At 41.2% G+C, this 14,351-nt stretch overlaps 1 protein-coding gene across 21 annotated transcripts in view; it reads left to right on the top strand.

The window, feature by feature from the left end:
• Window positions 1-14,351, top strand: part of hspg2 (heparan sulfate proteoglycan 2) — a 94,462-nt gene that overhangs the window by 30,125 nt on the left and 49,986 nt on the right. For 16 of the 21 annotated variants that reach the window (XM_085393426.1, XM_085393434.1, XM_085393432.1 and 13 more), the window contains exons 4-10: window positions 11,544-11,650; window positions 11,804-11,862; window positions 12,157-12,329; window positions 12,454-12,492; window positions 13,514-13,639; window positions 13,785-13,976; window positions 14,056-14,175. In XM_085393426.1, the coding sequence (XP_085249552.1) occupies window positions 11,544-11,650; window positions 11,804-11,862; window positions 12,157-12,329; window positions 12,454-12,492; window positions 13,514-13,639; window positions 13,785-13,976; window positions 14,056-14,175 (816 nt within the window). Of the gene's footprint in view, window positions 1-8,060; window positions 8,121-11,543; window positions 11,651-11,803; window positions 11,863-12,156; window positions 12,330-12,453; window positions 12,493-13,513; window positions 13,640-13,784; window positions 13,977-14,055; window positions 14,176-14,351 lie in introns of all 21 variants that reach the window. The other 5 variants (XM_085393425.1, XM_085393441.1, XM_085393443.1 and 2 more) reach the window with 3 other exon arrangements.

The following is a 14,351-nucleotide window of genomic DNA, read 5'->3' as shown; positions in this document are numbered from 1 at the left end:
AGCTCCCCCATCTGCAACTCTGACGTGCACCAGTAGCACCGTGTGCACGCGCGTGTGTCATTGCGTGCATTTGTGCATGCACACTTGTGCATAATGTCTGTCGGTGCCTGAGTGATGATACCTCCACATCCTGCTACATCCTCTCCTCCCTCTTCGCCAGCTTGCCAGACTCTGGTCATAACACAGGGCCTTGGCTTTATCTGTGAGACATAAACATCTCCTCTTTCATCCTTTTAACCATTGGCGAAGGTGACAGCACAATAAGATAAATAAACGCCCAATGAACAATAAAAACTGCGGGAAAGCACCTCTACCCCATTATTTTTATTCAGACTTGTATTCTGTTCAAGGAACACACTATATCACCGCACATAGTTTCAGAAAATAATAATGCAGGAACCATAATAAACTTTGCATGATGGTCTGACTCTTTAATCATACCTAAAGTTTACGTGTGCCGCTGTTCTTGGTCTGTGTTTTATAGTTTTTACAATCCATGGGTTGCTTTTCATTGCAGACAGCAAAATAAGTAAGAATTACTGTTACCTGACCTTTTCACTGAACATGTGTGCATGCTACTCAGGGTTAGCCACAAAGGATGCCTTAAGAGTATTACCTAGTAGCATACTATATTTAACTGCTGAGCTGTGATGTTGTAGCTAAATTAATGCTCGACGTCAAAGGATAACTGGAATCGCATCGTAGATATCCATTGCTCAGGTTTTGATTTATAGTTCACCATGAAACTTCACTGATCGATGGCATCCTATATGTGCTTTAATTTTATTTCCCATAATTATAGTGTTAACACTCTATTTTGTGACAGCAATGAGTTAGGTCCAAGCATTGCCCAAAGTTGCCATTTCTCACTTTAGATTAGTAAGTACTCTCGTTTAGTAATGACTGCTGACTGCTTGTCTGCATGTGCAAACATGACACTCCCTGAATCCACTAGGAAATTGCATGCAATCGGAAATCACAGGTACAAGGGAGCTAATAGGTTAAAGTTCTTTTAATTTTAGTTCTCACATGACACTCAATTAGCTGAAGTCTTTAGATCTACATACACTATATGTAAAAGATAGAAATTTGCTGCCATAACTTCAGCCATTTTGATCTGGGTTAGTAGTATGGCTGTGGCCCTAAAGCATACCATAACTTATCATCCTGTTTGACTGTAATGAGGACCAGAATTTATGAAAAGAACATTAAATTGTATTCAGTAATACCATAGATTCAAAAGTAGATTCCATATGAAGAGCCAGTGAACTAAAAGGTCATGTCCAAAAGACTCTGACACATAATAGATTATGTTTTGCAACAATTCGTGGAGCTAATTACATCAGGGCACAATAATTGTTTTGGTAGCAAGCTAGCATAAGAGCATCATGAGCATCACTCACAGAAATAGCAATTCTGCCTGGCCTCACAGAATCTAGGCCAGTTAAAGGTGCCAGAGGATATTTTGACACGGCTAGCATTAATGTGTGTGGTGTTGACATCATGTGATAGCAGCAGATTAGTCTAGCAACGCTTAACTGACTGTTGAATCACTTTTTGACTCAACCTTCAGTATTTGTTTAGTGTTGACTGATTGAGACATAGTTAAAGGGAATGCATTTTTACCCCATAAACACAGTTTGCCGCTTGTTTCAGCCTAAGTTGTACTCCAGCCTTCTGCAGCACGCTGAGCTGCTCTTATAATGAGAATGGCAGAAAGATTTGTGTGAGAAAAAATATCTAAAAGTCATAAAAGACAAAGCAAATCAGTGTTCTGTTCACAGTACAGGATGAGAAAATATATTTCCATTTGTGTGTGTTAACATTTTGAGCGTGAATGAGTCAAGAACAGTCCCAAGTACTCTGGTTCCATAAACTTCCTTGCTTTTGTTTTCACATAGAGGTCAATTTTCTTTTAATGTAGCTGTTGAAAAGAAAGTTGAGATTATTTGGTGCTTTCTTAATTATATTGCCTTATCTCAAAGGTGCCTGGACACATTTGCATTCTCCCCAGTATGACCATGGTGGTAAGATTAGTGTAGTCAGACTAGCGCCATATATAGATCTGAGTAAATCTGCCTTGGGAAGGAAATTCTGTTTCCTGTGCTGAATCCTGAATACTTTGCTGAGTGTCTCTGTCCTGTTGGCTGTCCAGACAATTCACCCAAGCCTGTGCCTTCCTTCCCCCTCCACTTCTGTAAATGGCGAGACGCTGGTGGTACAGATGCCCCCATTATGCTTTGTATCCTGTTGTGTGACTGTTTGCTGATGGTGGTTAAGGAATTTCCAATTCCCTTTGTCTCAGACATGTAAAATGAATCCCTGCAAAACATCTGGAATTGAAACTGCTCTTAAATAAGAGCTATTGTGAACCGTCTTCTGTGTATTGTTGCTCTTTGTCTCCCTCTTAATCATAGTCTGCAATCTTTTCCAGAGATATGGAAACTGTGTCCCATGTCCTCCTAACCTTTCATCGTGACCTCTAAACTCAGAGTCCCAAAGAGATTTCTTTGGGACTCTGAGGAGGTAAATCCAGCTTATCTGCTCTGTGAGAGCCTTTCCTTGTTTCACTGGCTCCATTACAGACATTCCCAGTGTTCTAAGGATATTGGCCACTTTGTTTAGGACATAAGGAAACAAAGGTTACCAGGCCACTCGCTTGTAATAGTGTAGTAATTGGCGAAAGGCCGCTGGGGTTACGCTCTGCACAGTGTTTATTTTGGGTAAAAAGCTTGAGAATTATTATTTTTAAATATACTTAGACCAGGGTGAAAAAACATGGCAGACCACTTCTTTTTCTATATAAATAAATAAAGGTAATTAACCATTACTAAAAATAAGGTTTATGCCCCAGCTTAACAGTACTAGTAATCAGCAAAATATATTTTCATTATTTTCTAGTGGTTAATTCACTATGTTGTTGTAAATATGTATGTAAGTTGTTGTTATCCAAGAAAAAATAGTAAAGCACATTGTTTGGAGCACCTCGGAGGTTATCACTGTTGCCTGAGTTCCACTCCACCTGTGTGGAGTTTGCATGTTCTCTTATGTCTCTGTGGGCCAGGTACTCTGACTTCCTCCCACGGTCCAAAGACATGCAGTTAGTGGGGTTGAGTTTATTGGTAATTCTACTAAATTTCCCATATGTGTGAATATGAGCACAAATGGTCGGCCTCTCTTTGTAGCACACTGGCAGCACACTGGCAACCTGTCCAGGGTGCACCCTGCCTCTCGCCCTATAAAAGCTGGGATAGGCTCCATCCCTCCCCCACGACCCTGATAAGGATAAGTGGAAGAGAATGCAAGGATGGACTATTAGTTTTTGATTAAAATGCAGAATAACAAATAATATTTGTTTTTAGTAGTTGAATATTATGCTTGATTAATTTCTGACTTCTCAGAGAAGTCCAGCTACAACCCCCCTCCACCTCAGCTCCTTTTTTAAAAAACTTTATCAGTGTCTGTTGTCTCTTGTTCCTGTTTTGTACTATGCTGCAGTCTTATTCTCCACACCTCCACAACTTTCCATGTATGCGCATGAAAAGGAAGGGAGGTGCGCTCTTTCCACCTTGTGCTTTCCACAGATGCAAGTGGAAGGCATTTGGTGTAGGTCCCAGTGCAGTCCCATAGTAGACCAACTTCAACCGTAATATGTCCCATTAAGTACATTTCTCATTGCAATGGTTCAGGAACATGTCAGTATTATAGTGTATTGTATTTGTCCAAGTAGCCTCCTTTTAAAGAAGTCTTGAGATGTACTCAGAAATTATATAATTTTTTTTTTTATCTTTTGCTGTGCAAAAAAAAGAAAAAAAAAAAGGAAAAGACAACAACATATTAAAAATAGAAGAGATAAGCAATACATGTCAAAGTCACTCTGTCAACAATCCTACTAGCTGTCATTCTTTTTCTTTGTGTTTTGTTAGTGCAAGTGGTGAAAAGATATGTCAGTGTAAACATGATAAACAGCATCTCAGCCCTGAGAAACTCAGATGGCTTCTAGCTATTGTCTATTATCTAATGCTGCTGTCTAAACTAGCTCTCTCATCCATTGTTTAAATAAGCTAGACAAGGACTCACCTGTCATTGGCGTTCGATCTACATGCTGTGATTTGTGTGTGTGTGCATGTGTGTGTGTGTATACTGTTGACACTGATGTGAGTAGAGGGAGACTCACAGACAGGGTACTGCATTCCTGTGTAGCCTCACCTGGCTTTGCTTCTAATCATTTACTAGTGAGCGCTTACTGAAAAAAACACGACATAGGTTTGGATTCCTCCGTTATCTGTCAAATTGAGCAGATGTTGCACCATTAGTGGACAATACATCAGGGTAATGTAGCTTGTCTTGTCAGTTTGGCCTGAGCAGTGCCAGGCCACCCACTCAGTTTCATGCTTTTTCATGGTCAGCTGGTATGTGTGTCTCAGTGGCACTGCCTGTGTGTGTGTTTGCAAGAGTGTGTCAGATACACGGAGCCTCTTGGGCACTTACACAGAGGGACAAACGCTGGCAGCTGCAGTTATTTTGCTGAGATCTTTGTTGTTGTACTGCTGGAGCCCTACAAGGAGGTCACGCACTTGAAACAGAATGTTGTGGACAGGACAGTTGTAGGAGCAAACGAACGTTGGTGCTGCAGTTTTAAACGACACGTTTGGACTAACCTTTGTCTTACCTACTCGTCTCAATCAGTGACAAAAGCTTCTATCCATTCATAAGCAGCAGATTGTCACTCTGACTGTGTGCAATTCATTTTGGGTGGGCATAGTTCTGAAAGACTCCTACTGAATGATCTTAGTCACTAACTTGAGCTCTATTACTGCACCTAGCCCTGTGATCCTACACTCTGTTGTACCAATAACAAATGAGTTGCCTTGGAGAGCTGGCTTGTGCCACTCCTCTTTAGGAAAGAGATTTTTAGGGTTTCGTTCAAAGAGAGCTTATCTGCCTGCTGGAGTGATTTTCTTTTTCCTCTCTCCAGGAAGGACTTGTACTTTATATCTCTGTGCATTTTGATGAGCTTAAAAATAAGCTACGATACGTCATAAGTGAGTAACTTACACTTGTGCTAGCAAAATGTTTAATTGTGCTGCAGACCAAATACTGAATTAAAGTGGTTATTGGCTGGGTATTCAATTGTCCTGTGGTTTTCCCAGATATGAGTTCATTTGGATAAAGCTCCACAGTTGATTAGTGGCTTCCTGGTTGCACCCTAGAGAGTATCTATATTAAATAATACCACTCCCGGGACTAATTAAGTTCTTAACTAGTTCTTCTTCTGTTGCTGACAATTCATATACATCCACTGGCCCCCCAAAACAGAGGGAAATCACATAAACTGGTGTAACAAAAGTCAGTGGAGGCCAAAATAATGTATTCTGGCTGGATTCAATCAAAGTTAAAATTTTAAACCACAAGATAATGCAGCTTGACATGAGACACACTCTACTGAGTGTATTACCCCATGTGCCTGCCTGGGGCATCAGTGAGCTGCTGGACAGTCTGTGGCACTATTTACACAATGCCCCAGAGGTTCTCATTTGGATTCAAAAATATTTGCTTGATCCAGGCATTGCCTGCACACTCTGGTCACATGACGCTGTGCCAGGAGGAACATGGGGCCCAGAAATTCTGACAATGATTCTGAGGATTTCATTCTTGTACCTAGCAGAAGTTTGACCCTCCAAGGATATTCCTTGCCAGACCATTACTGACCCACTGCCAAACCAGTCATGCAAGATGATGTTGCTGATATCCCCAGACTCTTTTTTTACCTGTCACATGTGCTCAGTGTGAACCTGTTCTCATCTTTGAAATGAACAGAGTCACAGTGGAAGACCTACCATTCTTCTGTTAGGGTTAGGGTCCCGATCGTCAGTCAAGCTTTGTGGTGCTGGTTCTGATTCTCTCCATGAGCAGTTTGGTCAGAAACATGCAGATCAGTAGCTTGCTTAAGGTCATTTTCTAGGGTCCTGACGGTGCTCCTGCTGCCCCTGACCCAAAGACGCCGATACTGTCCATCTGCTGCATTGATGCCATTCTATGCCCCTGTCCATTGCACTTTGTGTATCCATCTTCAAGCATCTCCTCCACACTCTTAAGACTGTGTCTCAGTGGTGTTAAGGACACTAACAAAAGGATAAAGTATACAAAAATCAGTCTAGACGGATAAGGAGAGAGCAATGGTCTGTGGCCACCACGTACAAAACCATTCCCTTTTTAGGGATTGCCTTGCCCATGACCCTGAATTGGATAAGCGGAAGAAAATGGATGTAGTTGTCTTGTTGTTTCCTCTCCATTGCACCTGTTGTCACATTCATTTGCCTCAGAGCGAGTGAAATGGATTCACAATTGTTTATGCTTCGTAACTGGACACATTGATGTCCCTGAAGTGTAACCGACTTCAAGTTATACTATGAAGATTGAGTGTTGTCTTAATTACTGTATTTTGAGCAATATACTTACTTTATGTTTCTCCTGTTGGGTAAAAGATCCATTTAGTTTGTTGTATTTTCAAATATCTCTCTATCCAGCCTCTTACACAGTGAGCACTGTCTCAGTAAGTGACCTCAGCCCGATCAACCCACAACAGAGCAGAGAGTATTAACAAATCTGTTACCTCCTCCTCTCTGGCTTCCACTCTTTTTCTGTTTCTGACAGTGATCACAGCAGATCAGCAGACTTTGAAGTAGCAAATGCTTCATTAGCCTTAATTAGTTTGGGTCACTATTCTTGTAGGAAACCTCATGTCATTTGGGTAGGGCATGTTTTCTCTCAATTGTTTCCTGGCTGGGCATTTTAGACTTGAAGAAATGCTCTTAACTCTTAACACAGTTTTTTTCTTTTTGTAAACTCTGCCTTCTTCTAAAATATATGCCACAACTGCAGTAACGTGTGTCAGAACCCTCATGGTTTTTGCATGTGCAGCTGTACAACAGCTGGATCCAGTATACTCACTCAATTATGAAGGAGATCTTGTTTACTACTGTTTGTTGAAGTTTATGGAGTGGACTCATATTTATCTGGAGAGGAGCATAAAAAATCTCTCTTGTTAGTATAAAGTGCTTGTGTGGAGCATTTTAATACATTTTAAGGGTGCTTTTGTTTACAAGATAGTGAATAGATCCTGTAAATGGTTTGTAAATCAACCTTTGTACTTGGATCTCTTTCTTGAAACAACCAAAAGGCCTCCTCACTTGACATTTCATAGCACGCCCCAAGCAGAATGAATGAGTCACCACGAAAAAGAATGTGGTCATTGTTGCCCATGCCAGTGGAGAGAACTTAGGGTAAAACCAGTTAAAACTCTTTTAATGGTGCTCAGTTCTTCCATTTAAAAAGGAAAACAGGAAACAGCTCCTCCCTGCATTACTGCAGTGCCAGGGTGGATGTATGTGTCAGACAGCTGAGATGTGAAGAGCAGGATGTGGAAGTGTGCGCTTTGTTTGTAAAGTATTCTCTTTGTGTTGAAAGACTGAGGAAGAGGTTTGTCTAAAGTTATGGCCCCTCACCTTTTCTCCTCGTCACTGTCATGTAAAGAGATTTCCTTATGTGTTTCCTGGCAGACACTGGTTAATAAAACCACACGCCTCCTGCAGCCTCTGTCCCATGAAGCAGTATCCACAACATTTAGATGGTAATGATTAGTGGGACTGTTGATCACAGCAAATCGATGGTGACATTTCCAGCTTCTCATGAAACTATGTTGGGATTTTTTTGATTTTTTGTTCTGCTACCACTGTAATATGTCTGTTTCACATAATCGTAGTGGCTCTTCTTGATTTCCTGTTTCTGTTACTACAACTTTTTCTCTTTTCAATTCTCCTACTTATTATCTCTCTCTGTTTTCTCTCTCCCTGCATTTGTTTCCCTGTCTAACTTTCCTGAAACTTTAACCTCTCTGCACCTGCCTGGCTAACTTCATTTGTTTCCCTTGTTCTTGTGTTGCTTTCCTTGGTTGACCTTTGACCTCTGGCTCATGTTTGTGCCGTGTTGACCTCCCCGTCACGTCTTTTCCCACTATTGCTTGCTCTCTGCTGCTTGCACTTCATTTCTTGCTATAGCACATTGGTTGGATTCTTCATATCTGAGGAACATACAGAACCCAAGTGAGCACGACCAAAGTAAGTCCTGACGCACCTCTTTCTTAACACTTTGTTTTTCTCTTGTTTCTTGTCTTTGGCACACTCTGCTTTCACCTGTTCCATTCAGTTATGCACGGTCTTTTCCAAACACACTCTCAGATAACATTCCAAGGAAGACTCAGCTGGGGCATGTAGTGTCTGAGTCCAGCTGGTTTGTTTTTCCAAATGTCTTACAGGCGTTTCCCAATGATTTCCGATGCTATGGAAAATTATGTGCTTTTTCCATCATGTAACAGAGTGACAACATTTCCATTTCTTGCTAAAAATGTCTTTGAAATGACGTTACCATGACACTTGCAAAATGTACTCCATGCTTTCATTTTAAAATTGCTCTTTGAAATATCAGCCTCATGTTGGTGGTTCAACTCCAATGCAACAAACCAGGTCTTATACTAAGTAGCTATAACACAAGTATGAAAATGAGCCTTTTTTATATATAGTGGTGGTTTTGATCTCTACATTGCAAGCTGTGGATGAGCAGGATGGGGAGAGCTTAATAATGAAGCCAGAATTAAGTCCCTAGATTTCCCCACAGGGCAATAAATGGACTTGGAAACAGAGGTTTTGGCTTGTTACCAGCGAAGGGGTTAAGTAGGAGCGGTCGTGTCTACGGGAGTTAGGATGAGAAAGAGACAGCTGGCAAATGGAAATATAGGCAGAAAAACTAGGGAGGAGATTGAGATGAGAGAGAGCAAAATCCCATGTAGGGGAGTTACTAAAGATCTTTGTTGGCGTTATTAGAGCATTGTGGTTTGGGCCTTGTTCTTATAGAATCTGGCTCTCCCCCACATGTTTTGGAAATGGCTTGACTGGTGCTGGGCGCAGCCTCGGGGGTTGAAGGTCAAACCCAGCGTGGCTGGGGTTTAAAGGCCAGGCTGGGCTCATTGCTCAATCAACTCTTTGTCTTCTGCGTAGCCCTCTGAGTGTTAGAGGGGCCCATTGCACAAAGCTGCCACAGTTCTACTGAACAGCTTTAATCGCCAAATAAGTTTATGAATTAAAAGTATGGAATGTTACTTTTCCACACTTTTTTTCTCTCTCCCACTCGTCACATCTGTTCTCACAGTTTCATCACCTTTGATGGTGGTGGCGCTTGGCAAAGGGGATTTCCCCCTTGCTGAAAGCAGCAAGTTGCCCACAGGAGCTCTTGGAGTGAAAGAGGCCCTCGTTAGCAGTATGGCACAACTCGGTGCTCTAATCAAAGGATCTCAGGCAGTCCCATTATTCTGTTTTTTGCGGCAAGCTCGGAGAGAAATGGGGCTTCAAGCCACTGTTGACCTGGCAGCAAGTACCCACTCAAGTGATTAGATTATATATGGGTCAAAAGAGGCGCTTTGATGAGCAACTTTGATGTTGCTTGTTTTCTGAGACCATATTCAGGCCTAACAATTGGTCCTATAAATCTAATAGTAGCAGTCTGAAAAGCGAGCACACCAGGTTGTGCTAAAGCCTGCAGTGCTGTTCTTACTTGTTCCCCTTACTGTTTTCTTAGGCAATGCTCAGTTTACTTTGACATAAAAGGTGCTTTTCTCGCCAGGAGTTGGACGTCTTGTTGTAACACCGATGTGTAGAAGGAAAATGGGACTTAGCGGCATAAAGTGAGGAAAGCTCTTAAACACAGTGACCGCACAGCCTTTATGTGAGACATGAAATCTATAACTTTTAATTAGGTAGCTGCTGTTAAGCATGATGTACATCTGCTGCCAGTGTGAATGTCTAGTGATGTGCAATTATCCAAAGAACAAGGAAAGGGTGAAGAAAATTATATACACCAAGACTGGGTATAGCGGCTGCACACAGTAGGTGTGTATGTGAGCAGATTTATTGTTTTATGCATATTTGGGCATGTATGTTTCTAACTAGAGGCTGAGCAGATGCCTACTTAGAACATGACTCTTTGCTTTTGGCACGGCAAATAGCATCTCACTGCAAGAAACAGTACAAATATTGACTTCCTCCCTAAATCCACACTACCAGCCTAAAATCAGAGGTTGGCAAGCCCATCCTAACAAAGTGTTGGCAGGAGTGTGAGAATGGGGCACCCCGCAGGCGCAGGCTATTTTAAGTTTCATGGCTAAGCCTGTGACATTGTAATCATAATATTATAGCGAATATTTCCCTCAAAACGAGTCGCACATTATAGTTGTTTTGTACAAGAGGGTATATCAACAATTTGAGAATGTTTCAAAAGCCTTTAATGCAGCTAATTTCCCCGTTAAATTACAGTGAAGTACTGGCAGAAGCTATTATTTTACAGTGTGGCTCCTATAATCTACCACAAGTGAAGAACAATTGCTTTGCTGGATGCTTCTACAGAATTTTGTTGTTATCTATCCGGATGCCATTATTGTTTTTGTTTCTCCTGTAATCATCACAAGCTATTGTTGTAAAATATATGAATATACTGTGAATCATTTTCTGAAAACATTGCACATGGTTTGCAGGATCTCAGTCTGCATGCTCTCACCTTTTAACATGAAGCTTTCTTAAGCTATGTGAAAACCCCTAAAGTCCTTGCACGGTATCACCACCGGAACGTCTGTTATGTTCTCAACCCTGTAAAACCTAATTTAAATAAATGTCTACTTGCTTGCGTTGCATAAAAACTCGATTTAACTGCAGCTTCTGTTTGCCACACATTTGAATGCAAAGTGTTCTGTTTTTAGCTGCTGAACTACATGAACAAGGAGTCTAAGTAGGCCATTGATGTAATCCTCTGACCCCTTACACTGCTCTCCAGCCTTCCTGCCTCATGCATGTATGACTTGAGGAGGGAATGTTGAGGCCTTCTTCTAGAGTCATTCACAGAGGATCCTCTTCTTCTTCCTCCACAGCTGCTGGCACAGTATTGATGGTGACTTTACTCCTACTGACCTTCCAAGTCTGTGATATCATCAGCATTCAGTCAGGAGATCTGAAGCAAACTTTTGGCCCTGTTATATTGAATGTCACGAGTATTATGTGTATTTGTAACTCATTTCTATCATGTGTCTCTATTTAAATATGCTTAAAAATGTTAGATTATTTATGTTCCATGTCTGTGACCCACAGAATAGTTGATAGTACAATTTAATGGTTATTTTTCAGTATGTGGAGGAGTGTGACTGTGTCAGTGTGTGTCGGTTGTTGGCCACAGACACAGTCACAGTTGAGATATAGAAATAGATGCTGTAATTTGTATGTGGCTTTCACTTAAGCCGCAGTCGTGCTTTTCAGTTTTTACCTCCTGAAACATTTAACCAGAGGTTTTCCTGAGGAAAGGAAGTTCCAAACAGTATCCCACATCACAGTGACCGTGACTACAGTGACTTGAATGCAGCTTATAACATGCACACCTGACAATAGTTGGATATTAATGTGCAGTTTAACTAACAGATAATTCTCCCCACTTTGTGTTTCTAGTTTATTACAGAGCTTCTGTCAACTTCACCTCCCTGGTCTACGGTCCCGAATACGAAGAAATCTTCTCTCGTGAATTTATCGAGCTTTCTGAAGCAGTGGTGGACACGGTATGTCCTGTTCTCATAAACTGTGCTAAATAGCGCTCTTGTACAGTATCATAAGACTGTTACTGCCTTATATGGTGAAAGACATTTTATTTATGACTTTGCTAATTTAAGAATGTGTGACTGTGTGTCTAAAAATTTATTTTTCCTCCACAGCTCGAGTCAGAGTACAACAAGATTCCAGGTGTCCAGACAGTCAGTGTGATCCTTGTTAAGTAAGAACATACACAATATTATTTAAATATTTATTTGTGACACTTAAAGTAGCTTTATTTTGTTGTTTGGATATTTTTTTACCTTGCCAGGTGATATTTCTTCTTGTTTTTCCGTATTACCCAAGGCCAGTAGGCCAGCAGCATTGTAGACATTCAGTCAGTAATACAGGAGCAATAAGTAAGTCCTTTCTAGGACAGCCAAAGAGGACGCTTTTAACAAGCTTTATTGTTTAACATATGCGGTGCATGCCACACAGTCTGTAGGCTCAGCTGGCCTTCTTTTGGTCTTTGCAGAAAGGAGATAAGAGAGGATGGCGTTGATGTATTTGTGGAAATAGATGTGGGATCTGAATACAACGCCAATGAGGAACAGATCCGCAGCGTGCTGTACAACGTGGTGAAGGAGGGAGCAATTGCTTCCTACAGCACTTCGGTCCAGGGCTTTCAGTTCAGACGGCTTGGAGTAGGTAAGACCTCAAGAAGTACTGAAACAGGTGCCACTGTTACCCAAGAGTTTGCTGTATACTTACAGCAGATGAAGATTTACCAGCGGGGTAGGCAGTTACCTTAACATTTCCCTCTGGTTTATAGCTGAACCTTTGCCTTCAGCGGAGCATGTAGCAGACCCAGGTTTGTATTTTGCCATGCCTGTTGCATGGTGAGTTAGAAACTGTAGTGCATTTAGAAAGAACAGTTGAGCATTTGTGTCTTTAATTTGATGTGTACAAGTCCCGTTGTCTGAGGAATGTTTTGCATGGAAGCACAGAAGTGTGAAGCAGACTTTGAGTCTACTTCTGAGTTTAGTCTTTGAAGTCCAGTAGTGCCCAATGAGTATAAAGTATATTTGCATGGCATGAGTGTGATTAGGAATGCAGCTTTTTAAATTTTTTTGCCATCAATTCCACAAAACTCTCTATACAGACATGGCAACTAATAGAGTTAAATGGTGACTTTATCTTTTATTTGTTTATTCAGGTGACAGCATTGTCATTCATCTGTCTGTCTCGTTTTGCTGTCTTTGTGTGTCTGTGTGTCGAATCTATTCTTACAAAGTATTTGTAGCCTGTGTTCACTGTAGTGTAGTGTTTGTTCAATCCAGTCTTTATTTGTGCGTTATTAAGCCTTTCTTGTCCAGTCTTGTATTTATTTCTTATTGTGTATCAAATATGTCTGTTCTATTTTTTTGTATCCATCTAGCCATGTCTAATCTACTCTTTGTCATTTAGTTTGTGTCAATCTCTTTTTTTTTGTGTTCTTCAGTCTAGTCTGTCCAGTGTTGTCTTGCCCGCCTAATGTAATCTGTCTAATGTGTTATTGTATAGCTACCATGTTGGTTTGAACCTATGGTATATTTTATGGTTACCAGAACACAAACACTAATGAAAATCTTGTAATGTTCTTGAAAAGCTCCCTAATTATCACAAGCTTTCAGATTTTGGTAATATTTTCAACACTTCTGAGTTGTTCTTTCTGCAGTAGAGTTCCAGGAGAAGTTTTTTAAAAAAAATTAAATGAAATATTTAAAAAAAAATTGTTAATTGTGTTTTAATATGACGTTAGGTAGTTTTTTGGCTGTACCATAGTCAACGCTTGCATGTCTGTGATCCTTCAACATCCCCCTCCCCCTGCTTCCCCTCTGCATCTCTAACAGTAACCCCCAGTGTGAGACCCTGCATGCCAGATGAGCACAGGTGTGGTGATGGGACATGTATCCTAATGGAATACCTGTGTGACAACCGACAAGACTGCAGAGACATGAGTGATGAGCTCAATTGTGGTGAGTGGCCTCATTGTGACTGGTTGGCAGTTTAACATGATCAGTTATATGCTGGAGTAATGGCTGTTTGATGTGTGGGACAGTAATTAGCACCTGTGTACATCTTTGCATAGGCCTAATGAAAGAGTTGTGTCATACTCAATAGGGCCGATTATTCCGATCATCACAACCCCTGCCACCACAGTCGATACAACCCAGAAGGTAGTGCGTCCCCCCGGCCAACCTGGACCCTGCAGAGTGGATCAGGCTACATGTCAGACTGGAGAGTGTATACCTCGTGACTATATCTGTGACGGTCAGCGGGACTGCCCAGATGGAAGCGACGAGTTTAGATGTGGTGAGTAACGCAGCCCTGTACATGCGAACAGTCCCAGAGAGCAACATGATCCCTAATCAGCCTCTTGCCTTTTTTGCAGGTACTCCATCTCCCTGTGAACCCAACGAGTTCAAGTGTAAAAATGGTCGCTGTGCACTCAAACTTTGGCGCTGCGACGGAGACAATGACTGTGAGGATAACTCAGATGAAACCGACTGCCGTAAGTCTCCGTTTCTTTTGTGAGACAGTAAAAATCTGTCTTAAAGGAATAAGTAAAGCTCCCTTACCTCTCTGATGTCCGTCTCTTAAATTTAAACAACAATATTAAATCTAATTTTGGATTTGTTAAGTCATCTTATTATTTCAAATAATTGTGTGGGTGGCATGATAGTGCAG

This window comes from Rhamphochromis longiceps, linkage group LG20, assembly GCF_057381845.1.
Source record: "Rhamphochromis longiceps isolate RC_006_pf linkage group LG20, R_longiceps_female_GT1.1, whole genome shotgun sequence".
Taxonomy (NCBI): domain Eukaryota; kingdom Metazoa; phylum Chordata; class Actinopteri; order Cichliformes; family Cichlidae; genus Rhamphochromis; species Rhamphochromis longiceps.
The sequence above is the reverse complement of the archived record's forward strand: the minus strand, read 5'-3'. Positions and strand labels throughout refer to the sequence as shown.